Below are 19,120 nucleotides of genomic sequence, written 5' to 3'. Positions count from 1 at the left end.
AGCTTTCACATCCTCCGCTAAGTCCCCGATTCTTCACGAGATTGTGTTATTTGACAAAGGAGCTTTGCCTACTAGCGTCATACCTTTTCCATCCAATATACCTTCAATATACCTTCAGTCTTTACGCAAGGCTTGATGAGGTTTTCAGAGATGGTATGGGCTTCGCCAGCTTGGGCAAATTGGTAACTGACTAAGTAGGACCACCATCAAAGCCTTTTCGTTAACTGTTTTAGAGTGGTAGGATATGATTTTTTGGGCTTGTGTAAGTTCACCATACTTCCTTCTGAAGAAATCGGCCTGTTTGGTCTTGCATTCTGGACAAACCCCATCCCCCTCAAAATGACAACACATTTTTTTCTGGCAACATGGCACTGCGTGGAGACACTTCACCGCAAATTCCGTACTCTGGTTTGTTGCCACTGGTCTCCACAGACCCAATACCCAAGTAAGAATTGTGGTTCTTTTTCCCTGTGGCACCGGTCTCTGAAGTACTAGGGCTAGGCAGCTGGTTCAACATTTCAGGAGGTTGTAGATTTGACTTTTAAACAAGACCTGCATTTCAGATGGGAGTTTTTTGCGGCCCTACCAGGAGGTGCCACTGGGGATTGAACTTGGAACCTTCTGCATGCAAAGCAGCTGCTCAACCCCTGAGCTACAGCTCAGCTCCCTGACTCAAGCAATCAACACCCCTTACACCCCCTGTGCTAAAAGTGGAGGCAGAGAAAGTTTCCCCACAGACATAACCCATGAATAACTTAGGAGCAAGTACTTCATCTAACCTGTTTTTTAAAAAATAATAATAACAAATAAATAAATTAAGCAAAGGTCTTGTTTAAAAGTCAAATCTATTTTTTTTCTTCCCCACATTGCACTTTCCCCCTCTTTTATTCTGCTGTCTGCCTCTCTCTCACGACTTCCCCCACCCCTCCTCTCAGCCCCTTTCAATCCTTCTAAACACTTTATAAGCCATAAATATACCCAAATCAGTTTAGATCAGTCAGAGTAAATGTCAAATTATCCTCTTCCCCCCATATCTCGGCTTCTTTCCCTCCCTCCCTCTTGAAATCAACAGCTCCTAATAATCCGTCCCCCAACCTTTCATTATCGTTTGCATTCTCATGCGGTGGAGATTAAATGAATAACGTTTTTTAAAAAGAGAGAGGGTTTTTTTTATGGGGGAGCCAGAGATGGGAGGTAAAAAAAAAGAGAGAAAGTGAAAGAGAGGGGGGTTTGAAACAGGAGCACTTACTCCCAGTGTGTCTTTAGCCCATTACCCCCCTCCCCCTGTTCCTTTTTTTGATTTCTACATCACTGGTTTGAAAAGCGTTTGAGTGACGGCATGGCGGGGACCCGCGAGGGAGCCGAACGAGGTGCATCGCAGCAAAAATGCCTCCGCGCAGTAGGTAGAAAGTAACGTAATTATAGAGCAGGTCAGAACCACTCGGCTGAGCAAAAATAAAAGCGCAGAGGTTTTTCTGCAGCCCGTCAGGGGAGGTAACATCATTGTAAACTCTCTCTCTCCCCCCCCCCCAAATAATAAAAAGGGTTGTTTTTTCTTTGCAATTTTTAGAAAATGAACAGAGTTATACATGTGGGGTGTCTCTCTCTCCCCACCCCCTTTGCAGAGGCAAGAAACTAGCTCATTTGGGGTTTTCGTACAGAGGCATACACTCCATATGTTAAACGCACATTTAAAGTGCATTTCTCACCCACTCTGATGAATCCTGGGAACTATGGTTTGTTGTGGGTGCCTGGAAAGGGAGCTCCATGTAGGATAATCAACAGTTCCCATGATTCTTTCGGATGTTTGTTTTAAATGTTTGATGTATACGCAAACATTTAAAGGATATTTAAAGTGCACTTCCTTCTCACCCTGAAGAATAATGAGAACTGTGGTTTGTTATGTGTGCTGGGAATGAAAGTTCTGTGTGGGATAAACTATAGTTCCCAGGATTTTCATGGGGAAGATTATTTGTATGGTGTGTACAGGGATATTCAAAGCACATTTACCTATCCATCCTGAATAATCCTGGGAACTGTTGTTTATTATGGGTGCTGGGAATTGGAGCTCTGGGGCAAACTACAGTTCCCAGAATTCATAGGGATTATTGTTTTGAATGTATGGTGTGGACATGGACATTTAAACCATGTTTACCACCCTCCCCAAAGAATCTTGGAAACTATGGTTCATTATGGATGCTAGGAATGGAAGTTCTCTGTGGAGTAAACTACAGTTCTCGGATTCTTTGAGTGGGGTGCATTAAATGTTTGTTGCATACACAGACATTTAAAGGATATTTAAAGCAGATTTCTCACCCACCATGAAGAATCCTGGTAACTAGTTTGTTGCAGGTGCTGGGAACTGGCAGGGTAAACTCCAGTTCCCAAAGTTCTTGGGGTTCTTTAACATTATTTATTTAATATATGTATAACCCCTCTTTCTCCCAGCTTGTGATTCAATGTGGATTAATGTGTGGTGTATACACAGTCTTATTCTCACAGTTATTAAAGCCAAGTGTGTTTTCTTTTAAAATACAGTGGTACCTTGGGTTAAGAATTTAATTCGTTCTGGAGGTCCGTTCTTAACCTGAAACTGTTCTTAACCTGAAGCACCACTTTAGCTAATGGGGCCTCCCGCTGCCGCCGCGCCGCCGGAGCATGATTTCTGTTCTCATCCTGAAGCAAAGTTCTTAACCCGAGGTACTATTTCTGGGTTAGCGGAGTGTCTAACCTGAAGTGTCTGTAACTTGAAGGGTCTGTAACCCGAGGTACCACTGTAATTATGTCGGCCTGTTAGGAACTCATCCAGAAAGCAATGCCTCTTGATAGATCAGGGACTGTGTCACCCTCCCTGTATTGAGGGACTCCAACTCCCATAATCCATAGCCAGCTCAGCCAGGGGTCAGGGACATAGGAGTTGTAGTCCAGCTACATCTGGGGCCCCAAGCAAATCCAGTGAGGCTGGAGGCCAGGACCTTGGACAGAGCACAGAGCACAGAGCACAGCTCAAATGTTGCTTCAGCAACAGGCAGCCTCAGACAGAGCCTTATATGGAGCTTGTCCTGTCTCCACTGAGAGATGTATCTTCTGTTAAAGAGGACTAGCCTGCTTCAACTGCCAATTACTTCAGGGGTGCAGGGAGACTGTGGTTCTGCTGGGGCTTTGGGGGTGAGGTTTTTGGAGTCAGAGGAGGACAGTGTGACCTCCTCAGGCTGGAAACATGCTGTCAAGATGGACTTATCTGGAGCTATCCAGGGCTGGCTCTGAGAACCATACCTTCTCCAACCACCATACCTTGTCTGAATCCATGACCTCATCCCCTGAAAATGTGAAGGACCACCAACATTCAGCTTCATCGGGTGTTCCTGAGTTCTTTTGCTAGGAGAGGGAAAAAATGCAACCTTTTCTTATCTGCTTTATCCACACCGTGTATGATCTTATGCGCCTCAGTCTTGTGGGTGTATGAATGTGCATGCAAGGACTGAACCCTCAAATCAGCTTTTGGAATATATGTTAAAGCAATAAAATCTCACGGTGGCAGCAGCAAGCAACAGCATGTAGCACTTTCAATTAAAAGCAAATGCCTTACTCAGGTGATTGCTTTGTCAAAATCAAGATCCCTGCCAGTGTTTCCATTTTTGTCCTGCCCCTTCTGGAAACTGAAACTGCTGTGTCGGATAATGAAGAGCTATAATGGCCATTAATCCCCAATCCTTGTTTTCCAGTTCCATATTTAACAATTAAAATAATTAACAGGGTGTGATTAGAGCCCCCTGATTATGCCATGGTTGCAATGAGCCCCTTGACGTCCTTTGCCCGGCTCTTAGTGCTGAGACAATCTGCGGATTAGGCAAAATGAGCTGATAAGATTCAAGGCCATTCCTCAGCAGGGGAAAAAAAGATCCCATACATGCTGTAAACTAGCAGATCAGGCCCAGAGAGCTATGGCAACGCTTCATGCTCTGCTACTGTACTAATTAAAGGGTTTGTGTTTCATTTTCTTTCTTTCTTTTAACATCAGGAAGCATTATGTATTTTTTTTTTTAAAAAAAGATTTAACACTTAGGAAATGCTTGCAATTTGCTAAGTGCCATGCAGGTATTAAAAGATGAAGGCGTCTCTGATCGCAGTCTTACTACTGTCTAGTAGACAAGTGGGATGAAGAAATCAAGAGTTGGAGCAGCTCCACCATTGTAAGCGGTATTGCCTCTGGATACCAGCTGCTGGGAGTTGCTTGAAGGAAGAATATTGCTGTTTTGCTCAGGCCCTACTTCCTGGCTTCCCATCATGGGCATTGGATTGGTCACTGAATCCAGTTAACAATGCTGGAAGAGATGAGCCTGCAAATTTCTTACGTTTAGCTGGTCCTTCATTGACTGGTGGATGGGGGCCAAGTGGCCCCCATTGCCATGATGTTTTCCTTGGAGGTGCTAACTTCAGTGTGGCCCTTGAACCCCTGGCTAGCAGCAGAGGCCAAAATGTGCCTCCCTTCAGACTTAAAATATGATGTGATTATTATTATTTTTAAAATGCAGCAGAGTATTGAAAACTACATTTAAAGGCAAGCTTTTGTTTTTTCACACGTGGGAGCACTCAAAACACAACTCTCTTAATTGCAGATTTTGCTCCTTTTTTACATGACAAAGTATTCAGTATTCTGAATTATTTGTGTTTATTTATTTTACAAAGGAGAGTATTTAAAATTCATGTTTCTATTTACAGGTTTGTTTTATGTAAGGGAACATTAAAAAAAAATTAAAGAAGTGTAACCAATTGGATTCTGCTCAGAGTAGATCCAATGAAATTAATGGACCTAAATTAGTTATGGTCAATAATTTCAGTTGGTCTACTCTGAGTAAGACTACTATTGGATACAACCCAGTATTTTAAATCCTGCTCTTTGGCCAAAAAAGGCTCTCGGAGAAGGTCACTAAAAATAGACAGTCCCTGTCCGCAGGCTTATGCTCTTAAACAAAGAAAAGACACGGTACCAAAGAAAAAAATGAATTGGCCGGAGGAGGAAATGAGCAAAGTTTTGTACCAGTTCTCAGTTACAAGTTCCTTTAATGACCAGCTGCTGTGGCAAAGTCCGAGAGGAGAGGCCAAAAGCTGCTCATTTCTCAGCTGTGCCAATGGGATGGTTCTGCTTCTCTTCCCTTATCTGTTGCAGTCTGATGGAATAGCTGCTGCTATTAATGGATCTGATGGAGGCTTCTCAGCAGAAAATATGCTGTCTTTTTGTTGTTGTTGCATGGAAGAGGATTTGAAATGATGATGTAAGAGCATAAGAAGAGCCTGCTGGATCATGCCAGTGACCTGTCCAGCCTCCTGCTCTCACAGTAGCCAACCAGGTACCTGTGGGAAGCTTAAAAACAGGGCCTGAACAAGTTGAGCTGGACTCCAACTCCCATCAGCCTCTGCAGCCACCATGGCCAATGGTCAGGCACATCCAGAGTTGCAGAACAGCAACGAAGTGGTTTAACAACCAGTTCCTCTCCACGTAGAACTTTTGGAATTGTAGCTCTGTTGGGGGGGGGGGTTTCCTAACAACTCACAGCACCCATAGCAAACTACAGCTTCCAGAATCCTTTAGGGGAAGCCGTGATTGCTTAAAGTGGTATTATAGTGCTTTGAATATATGGCGCGAATGTGACCTTCATCATAGCCATTAACTTCATTGGGTCTACTCTGAGTAGGACTAGGGTTGGTGCCAACCCTTAGCCTTCAGCCTTACCATACACACATAATATCATTTTCTTAGGGCTGCCATACGTCCGTAATTTCCCGGACATATCCAGGATTCGGCCACCGGAAACAGTTCCCCAGGAGGAAAACTCTTAGATGTCCAAGAAAATTCAGGCATATGGCAACCCATGTCAGAAGTGTAGATTTAAAAAAAATTTAAGAGATTTCGAAATTTAAGAGATTTAGAAACTTTGGGCAAAAATAAAAAAAAGCTCCACAACTTTGCCCCAAAACTCATCAACTTTTGTGTTGAGATTTTGACTTTTTGAAATGTAGCTTTAAGAGGGAGCAGCATTCCTAGCTCTGCCCCGGACCTCAAACATCTGCTATGGGGTCAAACTAAGAGGCTGGTGCCAAGGTGAAACACCCACACTGACACCCCCCCCCATTTAGCAAAGTAAATCATCCTCTTGCAGTTGAAGTGATGCGGGGAGGTGGGTGGGAGGAAAAATGGGTTGCCTTGGAGACTTGGGGGGGGCGCCAAGCCATTGTAGGGTATCTTTTATTGCTTTCTAATTAATGGGACTGTGCTTGGTTTAACAAAGGGGTATTTCTGAGCACCTTTAATGGGGCTCCTGGTTTTTGAGATAGAAGTTGCAGGGAAACAGATCACTGGTAAGGTGGGGGACTTAAGCCCATGGAGGGGGCTCCCCTCTCTGTAGAAGCTCAGAGCCTTTGATTCTGCAGTTGACATAGGAAACAGAGAGGGCTTTGTCACCCAGCTTGGACTCCAGGACAACCACATTCTGCCTCCCACAGTGCACTGCAGCACCTAGGGGTCATTTTGGGAATGTGTGTCTGAGTGTGTGTGTGTGTGTGTGTGTGTGTGTGTGTGTGTGAAATATGTTATTTTGAGTTGTCAGGGTTGCGTTCTTCAACTGATGGGGGTGGTAAACCTCAGGCACCCAGGGGACAATTACAGCCCTCTAAACCATGGGTAGGCAAACCAAGGGCCAGGGGCTGGATCCGGCCCAATCACCTTCTAAATCTGGCCCGTGGACGGTCCAGGAATCAGCGTGTTTTTACATGAGTAGAATGTGTCCTTTTATTTAAAATGCATCTCTGGGCTATTTGTGGGGCCTGCCTGGTGTTTTTACATGAGTAGAATGTGTGCTTTTATTTAAAATGCATCTCTGGGTTATTTGTGGGGCATAGGAATTTGTTCATTATTCTTTTTTTCAAAATATAGTCCTGCCCCTCACAAGGTCTGAGGGACAGTGAACCGGCCCCCTGCTGAAAAAGTTTGCTTACCCCTGCTCTAGACCTCTCTATGTGGTCCTAAGACCTCCTGAGGCCACACCCCTCGCTGGCCCTTTAGAGCCCCCCCCAAGTGTTTTTGCTCAGCTGGAACATGTCCTTGAACTGGCAGCATATGCACCATACACTTAAAGCACATTTAAAACACGTCCCATACTTGCAAAGAATCCTGAGAACTGACCTGAAGCTACAGTTCTTAGGATTCTTTGCAGTGGGAGAAATGTGCTTCAGAGGTATGGCACCTGCACATCCAGTGCCCCTTGCTTCTCTGGATGGATAAAGCGTAGAGAAGAGGTATATGTAGAAACAAGGCTAGTGTACAAAAGTAAAATTTACATTTGTTTCTCTGTTCACTTTTGCCTCTGCTCCTGCCAACCACTGGCATGTGGCCCCTGGAAGGTTGCCTAGGATGGAATGTGGCCCTTGGGCTGAAAAGGGCTCCTTGCCCCTTCTTTAAACATCTCACAGAATCATAGAAATGCAGAGTTGGAAGTGATGCCAAGGATCATCTAGTCCATCTCTCTGCAGTGCAGGACTCTCAGCTAAAGCATCCATGACAGATCACACACACACATACCTATCCTGGTCTCTAGAAGTTGTGCGGGATGCCTGCCTTTCCACCACTGAAAGCCAACCTTGGCACTGCATTACTGTCTTTATTATAGCCACCAAATCATTTTTTTGCCTTTCCTTCCTGCAGCATGGATGTCCAGGGCGATTATGAGCCATCAGACGCTACTGGCTTTATCAACATTAACTCCCTTCGGTTTGTATTGAAGCGTTATAGTTTCAGAAGCCTGCCAATGTTCTAGGCAGATGCTTTTTACTGAATCAGACCATTAGTCTATCTAGCTCAATATTGTCTGTACTGACTGGCAGCAGCTATCCAGGGTTTCCAGTAGGGGGCATTCCTAACCCCAACTGGATATGCTGTTGGGGATTGAACCCAGGGTCTTCTGCATTCAAAGTGCATGATTTGCCTCTGCATAATAGCCCTTCCCCTAAAATAGGGTTGCCACACCCCGAAAGCTTTTTTTTAGGAAGACCCCCTACCTTAAATGAAATAAGGTTCCCCAGGGTTCTGAATTAAAGTAGGAACCCAAGACAGTGTCATCTACTTCATCAGACCACTTTGTCAATATAGCTCAGTATTGTTATACTGACTAGCAGCCACTAGTCTCCAACCCTACCTGGTAATTCTCCTCTTCCTACCCAAGGTCTGCCACTCAGCTGGATGGGTCCCAGAGCCCCTGTAGACATCTGTCCCCCAACAGTGGAGATGGAGCCTGGGGTGAAAAGCAGAGGGGTGGCTTCTACCCTGCCCAGATGTGGAACCTGGGGTCTCCTTAGAGAAGGAGCAGGGAGGAGAATGGGGACAAAACTAGAGTGAGTTGGCTCCAACTCTCATTGGCTCTGGCTCCACCTCCTCTTTGGTCTCCCTACATTTCACCCTGACAGTCTCAATGGCCACCAGCCCCTACTGGCATGGCTGAGTTCTTCCATTTCAGAGTGGGTGGGGGCATCACATGCTCCCCAATAACGAAAGATTTCCTTACATACAGAGATACCTAACACCCCATGCAAAAGACTGCATTTCTCCCTAATTCATTGGACTTCTGCATGCAGTATGCCTTCATCTTACAGTCATGGATTCTATAAAGGAGAGAATCAGATGGCCCTAACTGTTTAGCTAATGGAACTTTCCAGGAATAGAAAGCCCAGCTTCCAGGAATAGAAAGCCCAGCTAATTAATGCTATCCGCAATCATCTATTTTGTTTTGGGTTTTTACATAATCTGTCCTATGCACACACCCTTCTGAAATCGGAGAGGGGTAGAGACACAGTTACCTAATAGGCTCTTTTGCCCCTTCCCTCCCCCAATAGCAGCCTGTTAACTTCTTTGTCCTGTGCATTAATGTACACTGTCCCCCCCCCCTTGGATAAATTAATTATACAATGATGAGTTTTTCAGCAGCAGACAGGAAAATTTAGAAAAACTCACATATCACCTTCCACTTATTACCCCCTCCCCGCTCGTTTCATTTATTTGTCTCAACTTTGCCCAATACTAATTTTAATTCAGAATGAATTTCTCTCACGTTCTCTTTCTTTCTGTTGATTTCCAGGCTGAAGGAATATCATCGACTCCAACGCAAGGTCAAAGCACAGCAGAAATAATATAATGGGTGGGGTGGGGGCTGCAGGCTTTTTCTTTTCCCACCCAGCTAACACACCTATGTGCCACTCACGGCTAATTGCGGTAGTAATTGGTAATAGTTACTCATCTCCCTGTGCCTTGAGGGATCCCACAATGGTTTTGTTACAGTCTTTTAGTGGCATCAATGAAATGGAATCAAGAAAAAGGTGGTTGGTGAGCATGGCGGGAGCATCACCACGCCTGTCAGTTTGCACACGAATATGTTATTAAAATATCTGTGCCATTATTTCTGGAATCTTAATGAATGGGACCTCCTTTCTTTCTGTTTTGCTTCTCACTGTTTCCCTCACACTTATTCAGCCAAGCTGTTTTGCCAAGCTTCAGTCTTTGTCCTTTCATACGAGTTTAAGTGCATCTGAAGGACATGCTGGATTGGGCTTGCTTTTTTATTTTTTTGTGGGTGGGAGGGAAGAAGCAGCAAAGGAAAGTGGGCCCTGGACTCTACCCAAGCCCATCGCTCCACCTGTGGGGAGACTAAAGGGAAAATGGAATGGGGGTGGTTGAGGGAGGTGAAGAAATAAAATAATTTGTTTCTTTTTGATCACCACTAAGAGCATTTCTTTCTTTGTCTTTGCATTAATTGCAACGAGGTCTGCTTTAATTTCACCCTTTAAAAAAGTCCCTTTCTTAAAATGAATTTCTCAATTTGTTTTAGCCTCCAACCCCCACCCCCACCCCGCCACCGCTGCCCACATCCCTACAGGGATGCTTCAGTTTGAAAATAAAAATCAAGGTAAAAAAGGATAGAGAAAAATGGAGAAGGTTGCGTGGTGGGGAAATGTGGAATTTTTCAATATTCCACTTGCGGCGTCAGCTGTGGACTTGAACTAGTTCCAGAAGAGCTTGAAACATAGAAGGAAAAACCAATGAGAATTAGATTTGCTTGTGCTACTGCAAGGTACAAAAGTGTGTTTAGAGGAAAACTTATATCCTGCTCGGCAGATAGTGAGCTGGATGTCACACAGCTGAAAGGGTGTAAAACCAAGAGAGAGTAATCTGGAGCCTTCCAGGTGTTCTTGGACTCAAGCTCCCATTGTCCCTGAATAGGTATGGAAAGATTAGTCATTTCCAGTTCTCTCAGTTTCTCATTTTTCTGTTCTTAAATTCAGTTTTCCACAATGCTCAAATAAACAAATAATTCCTCATGAAAATTCATTAATGCTTTAGTGCAAATTTGTCTGTTTGACTCATGTACACATTTTTTGCAAGCAATGTTCTTTAAGATAATGCATCTTTGTCTGCTAGTTTCACAAATATATATATATTTATGTACACTCTCCCCCTCATATACACATTTTGGTAAACATCAATTGTTTGGAGAACTGCAGATTTTGAAGGGTGTCTGTGTTTTGGTTTTCAATTTGTTTTGGAATTATGAAATTTCATAGATTTGCCTTTAAGTGTGAACTGAATCATTGCCATAGCCCTATGTATTAACTATCCTCCATAATTAATATTAGGGCAATACTTTTATTAGACCAGCTAAAACTCCAAAATCCATACACTTCAAAATTTCAAAGAGGTGGGGAGCAGGGGTTGCTCTTTATAAAATAATTTAGAGTTGGCTGAGTGGTGTATATTCTTGCTTGCATATTTTAGACTAGCATTTCTGGTGTTTGATCGTTTCTGATAGTTCTTACAACCTGACACTGTCTAGCTGCCTGCAGAGTTCTCCTTTATAAAGCTGAACAACACTAAATGAAGGTTTTAAACTTAAAGCACAGCAGATGATGATTTTTTACTTTTTAAAGTGACAACCAAAACAAAAATCCAAAGCTCCACAGGCAGCATTTTAGACAGCCTCACTTCTGGCAAACCCCATGGACCTACAGAAACAGAGAACTAGGATAACATACAGTTATACAGGTACAAAAATGTACTGAAGCAATGCAAAGCTGCTCTGGACTTGGGAAGGGGGGTTGTGATCTGACTTTGGGAACATTTATTAACATCCTGCTTTGACTTGGTGAGGACTGAAAGCACCCTGAAAAATCTCACTTTGACCCCATACTTTACAAACCAGAACTGAAGAACAGAGGAACAATAAATTAGGGAAATCTGTTATAATCTGAACAGCCTCACTCCTTTGTCCGCCTCTCCCTACCCTTTGTCCGGTTTCATAAGACAGTGGTTCTCAAGCTTTTTTCTCTGGGCCACACTTTTTCAGCATAAAAATTGCTTGTGCAGCACCAATTTTTTAATTGAGAAGAAGTACATTGAAAAACAAAAGCTAACAACTCCCAGCAGTGCTTAATCTTGAAAAGATATATATGCGTCTTCTGCAAATAAAAGAATTATTTTGATACTACAGTGGTACCTCTGGATGCGAATGGGATCCGTTCTGGAGTCCCGTTCGCATCCTGAAGTGAATGTAACCTGCGTCTGCGCATCTGTGTGTGCGCAGGTCGCAATTTGATGCTTCTGCGCATGCACGTGACATCATTTTGAGCATCTGCACATGTGTGAGTGGCAAAACTCGGAAGTAACGTGTTCCGTTACTTCCGGGTCGCCGTGGAGCGCAACCCGAAAATGCTCAACCTGAAGCAACTTTAACCCGAGGTATGACTGTATACCATACTGCAATGTTTGCATGTTGCTTTGCCTTGAACCTTCCCACCACACTTGCTATCCTCTCCTGCCACACTAGGACCACTCCAGGAGCTGCTGAGATCTGCGTGCTACTGTTAGGAATTGGAGTCAAGTGTAGCTCAGCAGTAAAAAACACAGTGTCAGTGAAGTTAACTCTCTTATTTTGTTATAATAATTTTTAATTGATTTTCCACATTTTTAATATCCTCACAATATTCATTTTTCACCTCTGCTTAATAGGTTCTTTTGAACTTCCCTCCACCACTCCATGGGTTCTTTCTTTATCCCATAATTAACTGCATCTTTTACATTTTCCAAATCATTATATAAATCATAAGTAAAATATAGCAGAATTTCACATTACAATTATCTTCACATTCCTGCCAGTGTCTATAAATTTTTATAGTGATCTTTTAAATAAAGTACAAATTTGTTCCGGTCCTTTTCAAATGCTTGATCTTCCTGGTTTCGGATCTTTCCCGTCAGTTTTGCCAGCTCCCCATAGTCCATCAGTTTCGCTTGCCACTCTTCTTTCGATGGCACTTCATCTTGCTTCCATTTCTGGGCTTGTAATACTGTTGCTGTTGTTACATACAAAAATAGTCACTTGTCTTCTCTCAGTATCTCTTTACCTATAATACCTAATAAAAAGGCTTCTGTATTTTCTTTAACTCATTATAAATCATCTCCCAGAAGTCTTTTACTTTGTCACATAACCACCACATATGGTAAAAAGTACCTTCTATTCCATTACATTTCCAAAATAAGTTTGAACTCGTTTTATACATTTTTTTCAATTTTGCTTGGTGTTAAGTACCAGCAATACATCATTTTCCCTTCAGTGAGCGGCATGCAGTAAATTTCATTTCTTCCTTTCATAATTTTTCCCAAGATGACAACTGAATATTATATCCAAAATCTCTAGCCCAGTGTATCATGACTGCCTTAACTTCTTCATCCTTTGTATGCCATTCTAAAAGCAAGTTAAACGTTTTTGATAATATTTTCACCTTATTCTCCAACAGATCTATTTCAAACTTTAATCTTATTGAATCAAAACCATTTTTTAATCTATTTAAAAGATATCATTTATCTGATGCCATTGTAACCGATCTGTCATATATTCTTTTAATTCTTCAAAAGTTTTAAATTTTAAGTGGCCTTCTGCCTCAATTAATAAATCTCTATAGATGGCCCAATTCCCTTTCATATTTACCTTTTTAACTGAAAGGTAAGGGTGAGAGCCACCAAGGTGTTTTCCTTTCGAATAAGTTTTTATATCTGTCCCATACCTCGTAGGTTGATTTTCTCAATGTGTGGTTCAAGAATCCATTATGTACTTTCACTTTATCATACCATAAATATGTGTGCCACCCAAATCTGTTGTCATGACCTTTCAGAACCAATAAATCTGTGTCATCTAGCTAAATCCAGTCTCATAACAAACAAAGGCAAGATGCTTCATAGTATAATTTCAAATTTGGCAAAGCGAAACCACCTCTTTCTTTAGCATTTGTAAGAAGTTAACTCTTTATCCAAAGATGCCAAAACAGCTCAGGCCTTGTGATCCCAAACAACTCTTCCCATTGGTCTTGTTGCCTTGAGGTGGTTGCCTTCCCTTTTCTCTTTAAGGCTTCTCCTCTCCAGGGTCCTTCCCAAGCAGTTGCAAACTGTGCACAACCAATCTCTGCTCTGCCCTTTTCATTTCTCTCTGTGTTCCAAGAGATCAGACTGGAAGGTCACAGCAGGAGGGGGAGGCTCCCTAGATTCTTCAGCAGCCTGCCCTCTCACTGCCTCTCTAGCCCCTGCTTCTACCTCAGAGTTTGAACTGCTCTCTGTCACAGCCTCTTCCTGCTCACTAAACCCTGTTACCTCTTCAGCTTCTGACACCGCCTCTTCCTAGTCTGCTTCCTCTTCTCCCTCTGACCACTCATTGTCATCCCACCACCAATCCCCTGGCTCTGAGGCATCATCCCTTGGGGGTTCCCCAGCTAGTGTCTCCCACCATTCCTCTGCTTCCAGCCAGTCCATGGCAGTTGCTTCCCCCTGAAGCAAACCACTGAACTGTGCATGTAGCAGCCTCCTTGGTGAAGGTACCTTCAGGCCCTGGAAACCAATTCTGCCTACCTAGGCTAGGCCTTGGATGCTCCTGGGCAGGCAGGACAATAAGGGAACAGGGAGTTGGATATGTTTAGCTTGGATAAGAGGAGACTGAGAGGGATATGATAACCTTCTTCCAATATCTAAAGGGTTGTCACATGGAAGATGGAGCAATGGTTCTACCCTGCTTCGGAGGCTAGGACCCAAACCAATGGACTCAAGTTACAAGAAAGGAGATTCCAATTAAGCATCAGGAAGAACTTTCTGATAAGAGCTTTTCAACAGTGGAATGGACTCCTTCCCTGAGGGGTTTTAAGCAGAGGTTGGATGGCCATCTGTTACGGATGTTTTATTGAGATTTCTGCATTGCAGCAGGGTTGGACTAGATGTTTCTCAGAGTCCTTTCCAATTTTATGATTCTATTACTTCCTGGGTCAAGTGAAAATTGCTTGTCTTCTCCAGTATCTGAGTGTTGTTGTCTCCATGGTTAGTCTTTGGTCTTCATGTGCTTTTCAGTGTTGACTGCAGGGCTTCTGTAAAATCCCCATCATGACTCAGGCTGCTGCCATCATCCTGGGCCCAACACACAGTAACTGTTGTTATTAATGTTGAATATTGGCTATTAATATATGGATATGTGAGGGGCTTTAGGCCCACAGGCTTAATGTGGCCCTCTAGGAATCTCTGTCTGTCCATCACGATGCTCTTGAGGCCCTAGTTTTGTGTTGGGGTCCTGCTTGAAGATTTCCTGCAGGCATCTGGTTGGCCACTATGAGAAAAGGATGCTGGATGAGATGTGCCACTAGCCTGGCCCTGCAGGCTCTTCACATGTTCTCAGTGCCCCCCCCATCTTGAGTGGGCCTGCTACCCCTGTCTTCACTGCCATTGTACTGCCCACTGTCTCCACCCCCCTCTTTTCCCTGGGGAGAAAAACTTTTCCCAGCCTGCTTTCTCCATGTCATGCCTAAATTTATTCACTTCTATCATTTCTCATTTCACTCTTCTTTTCTCCAAAGTCCCTGAACAAAAATCAGTATCTTTTTTCAGTTGCAGTGCGCTGGAGCATAGTTCAGGCACCTCTCAGGTGGGCACCATGGTGGGCTAGCACTTCCCAACCAGTTTCTTGCATTACATACTTCTGAGAAGCCCAAAACAAACTTTTCAAGTCAAAAGGGAAGCTGGCCAGCATGTGCGGGTCTGCACTTTTTTAGATCTATGACTCCACCTTGCTCCTTGGTCAAGCTATGGGGTGGGGCCAATTCATATTTCCTTTTCTTCAATCTGCCCGGCGTCTCCCATGTAGTGGGAGCGGGCTTTAAGCTTTGCAGCCAGGCCTCTGCCATTGCATGCATGCATGCAAACCCTCCAACATTTCTCCAATGAAAATAGGGACATCTTAAGGGAAAGCGGGACATTCCATGATCAAATCAGAATGCAGGACAGCTTCTCTAAACCAGGGACGTCCCTAGGGACACTTGGAGGGTCTGAGCGTGTTTGTGTGAATGTCCTTCCGAGCTGCCCTAGCCATTTGCCCAAATCTAAGACAATAAGGGAGGTGTGGGAACATTTGTTTGACCTGCACCAGAACCAGGGGTGACCCAAAAACCAGCTAGAGAGACAGCTTGTTGTAGTTTTTAGCACATCCGCAGGTGGTGAATGTGGCTGTTGTCAAACCGGCATCTGTTCAGGGCTGCCCCAAGTTGCCCAGCAACTTACTATAACAACATCATGGTGACTTCTGGCACCTATTTTACTTGAGCGGGGGGAGCACTGACCACAAAATTTCTTCAAAGGGGAGTCAGTCCATCCCCAGTGAGTCTTGTCCAAGGGTCCGCCTGAAAACACTGAATGGGCACAAACCAGTGTTATTTGTGTGTGCAAGCCAGGCTGGGAAATGCTGGTTTGATAACATTGGCAGCATCACTATGGCTTTCCCCCTCCCTTGAAACTCCTCCCATGCAGCCTTCTCTGGTCTCCTTCCCCCTCTTGCCCTTAGCTGCAAGCCCTCTTTAGCCAAGCCCAGAGGCCTCTGGGTAACAGACAGCTGTTGGATGACCCTTCCCGTTAGCTTCCGCCTCGGGCACGCTGCGTTGCCAGCAGGGCTGATCTGTACGCCTCTCAGGCTGAGGAGTGCAGGGGCTCCTCCAGGGTCACTGTCAATCGATATCTCATCTGCAGGCTCTCCTAGCGGAAGTGATAGCATATTGGAAGAAGGTAATGGCTCTGGTCTAGTGGAAAAGGCTAATCTTCCCCAGCTGTACAGGATCTCTGCAGGTGGCCTCTGGCATCTTCCTCCCGACACACCGCTGGGCTCCCCAACGGCAGCACACAAGAGAAGAAGAGGAAGAAAAGGACCCTTTTCTTTAAAGGCACAGAGACTCCCTTTTCATTGCTAGATCTTCACTGGCTGGGGCAAACTGGACAGCTTAGGGGGCATGGAAGGAGTGGGCCAGGCCACCCCTATGGCCCATGAATCGCAGTCCATCATGTGTTCACTGGGTTCCCACATTTCCAGGAGGCAGCAAAACCAGGAGAGTCCCTGGATAGTGGAGTCCCTTTCACTTAGTGGAAAGATGTGGAAGGCTTTTCAGCCTGAGGGCCACATTCCCTTCTGGGCAAGCACCAGGGGGCCACATGCCAGTGGGTGAGTGGGGCCAGAGTCAAAAGTGAGTGGAGAAATGAATGTAAGTAGGTTGGTGTCCACACCCACCCACCCCTCTGTTCCCCTCCAGGTAAATAATATGCATGACTGGAGTTCCAAAGATACATTTCCAGCTGGGCAAAAACAGTCAAAGAGGATTTGAAACAGAGCTGGTGAGGGGTGTGGCCTACAGAGAGTCCTGAGGACCAGATTAGAGAGTCCTGGAAGGCTGCCTTTAGCTTCCAAGCCTGAGCTTGAGTCACTAACTGCTCCTCTTTTTGTAGCTGACAATTTCCCTGTTGCATGTATTTGCGGGTGGCGTGTTGGCAGGTGAAATGTCATTTTGATACTGCCTTTGTGGCACTTTGCATGCAGAAGGTCCCACCTCTCTCATGAGAGACATTCTCCCTTCACTTGTACTCATCCATCCTTTGAGAAGGGAATGTCTCTTTTTTAGATCAGCAGTGGGAAACCTGATCTAACAAGAGGCATTCCCTCCTCTCTCATGACAGACAGCTTCTTCTGCATACAGTGGTACCTCGGGTTAAGTACTTAATTCGTTCCGAAGGTCCGTTCTTAACCTAAAACTGTTCTTAACCTGAAGCACCACTTTAGCTAATGGGGCTCCTGCTGCTGCCACACCGCTGGAACACAATTTCTGTTCTCGTGCTGAAGCAAAGTTCTTAACCCGAGGTACTATTTCTGGGTTAGCGGAGTCTGTAACCTGAAGCGTATGTAACCTGAGGTACCACTGTATAGGCATTCTCCCATTATGCAGAAGATAATGGTCTTTCTTAGATCAGCGATATGGGACCTGTGGCTCCCGAGATGTTGTTTCACTCCAATTCCCCTCATTCCTATCCCGTTTGTCATTCTGGCAGTTGGCTGTATCAGATGCAGTTGATGTGTGTTGGAGACCAACAACATTTAGAGGGCTGCAGGTTCCCCATCCCTCCTAAACACCCCCCACTCTTGTGGCCCTAAGGCTGTGGCAGAGCAGGCGGTACAGTGAGGGAAAAGTGATATGTTCCCCCATAGGGATACATGTGACATCCGTCTCCCTGAGTGAGGGAGGCAGATGGAGACCCCTTGGAAGCAGAGTCCAGCGCCGTAAAGTGTAATAAATAATGCATTGTGGCAGATAAACAGCCACCTCAAGGAACCACATGCAGGGTTAATTCAGTCCCGGAGGACTCAACGACATCATTAACCCAGTGAAGAGGTGATGGTGCACAATGCCACACCAACCAGGGTCATCCAAAATACCTCCAAAGTTGTGTGGGGGTGTTTACAACACAGCATGGGTGTGAGGAGGATGAGCTGAACTCTCCCTATCTTCTTCAGTTTCTCCTTGAATGCAGGCTTTGAGAAAAATTAAAATAAAAGACTGCTATTCTACTTGGGGGGGGGTGTTGGTTCTGCTTGCAGAGCCACATTGGGAGAAAAACAGGTGTTTTGTTTTGTTTTTTAAGGGAGAGAGATGAGGAAAGGTTGCAGCATTTGGGATGTTTTAATTCAGAGAAAAGGCAAGGAAGAGGAGACATCACAGAGGTTTATACTATTATGCATTTAATGGAAAAAGAAATGTTTTCCTCCCTTTCTCATAACATTTGAACTCATGGATGTCCTACGGAGTTGAATGGTGGAAGATTCAGAAGAGACACAAGGAAGAATTTATGCATGCGGTGCATAGTTAAACTATGGAAATCGCTCCAGCAGGGGACAGCAGTGGCAACTTGGATAGCTTTAAAAGAGGGCTGGTAACCTTATACTAGCCACAATGGCTATGCTCTGCCTCCACAGTTGGAGTTAGCAATGCTTCTGAATACTAGTTGCTGGAAACTGCAGGTAGGGAGAGGGCTCTTGTACTCAGGTCCTGCTTCTGAGTTTCCCACAAGGGATTTGTGGTGCCTTAAAAACTAACCATTTTTTTTATTACGGCATAAGCTTTATTGGAATCCACTTTGTCAGATGCATCATTCGAGGATGGTTATGTTCCACCTCTACTGTCAGAGGAGGTTTGACAGTCAGTCCTGGAAGATCTGTTCCCTGCCTTTCAGACCTTTTCTTACCTGGCCTGGCAGGGCAGGGCCCTGACTAACTCGAGCTACAATAGCTGAAGCTGCTGAACAGAATTTTGGGCTGGAGTATTTTTTGCGTGGTGGGGTGGTTGTTGTTGTTAATATTTTGTGCCTTTATTTGGGATCTTATGAGGAAATTGTTCAATTTGGTTGTATACTTTTTGATTTTTTTGTTTATTGTTTATGCTTTTGTTAAGTTTGTAGTTATGTAATTTTTATATGTTGGAAGCCACCTCGAGCATTGTTTTAACTTTGGAAAGGTGGCATACAAATAAAATGATTGATTGATTGATTGATTGATTGATTGAATACCAAGTACCAGGAATTGCTAGTGGGGACAGCACTGTTGGAACCAGGTCTTGCTTGTGAGATTCCCACTGGGGCATCTGGTTGGCCACTGTCTGTACAGGGTGATGGACTAGATGGGCCTACAGCGTGATCCAGCTGCCAAGCTCTTCTTCTGTTCTTAAATACAAAATGTTCAGAACA

General features: G+C 44.4%; 1 protein-coding gene and 1 long non-coding RNA gene across 2 annotated transcripts in view; one reads left to right on the top strand and one right to left on the bottom strand.

Annotated features, from left to right (window-relative positions):
- ASS1 (argininosuccinate synthase 1) overlaps nt 1-10,375 on the top strand; it is an 81,617-nt gene extending 71,242 nt beyond the window's left edge. Inside the window, exons 14-15 of the mRNA XM_081179510.1 lie at nt 7,703-7,768; nt 9,129-10,375. Coding sequence (XP_081035636.1) covers nt 7,703-7,768; nt 9,129-9,180 — 118 coding nt within the window. The 3' untranslated portion in view covers nt 9,181-10,375. The remainder of the gene's footprint in view (nt 1-7,702; nt 7,769-9,128) is intronic.
- Nucleotides 10,376-11,953: 1,578 nt separating this feature from the next.
- LOC308578925 lies at nt 11,954-19,089 on the bottom strand. Its single transcript, XR_014004218.1, has 2 exons — nt 18,951-19,089; nt 11,954-12,390 (listed from the first exon to the last, which is right to left on the bottom strand). It is a non-coding gene; the product is annotated as an uncharacterized lncRNA (long non-coding RNA).
- Between the last annotated feature and the right edge of the window lie 31 nt (nt 19,090-19,120).

The sequence above is a fragment of the Podarcis bocagei genome, assembly GCF_964188305.1.
Source record: "Podarcis bocagei genome assembly, chromosome: Z".
NCBI lineage: Eukaryota > Metazoa > Chordata > Lepidosauria > Squamata > Lacertidae > Podarcis > Podarcis bocagei.
Note: the sequence above shows the minus strand (reverse complement) of the source record. Positions and strands in the feature narration are given on the sequence as shown.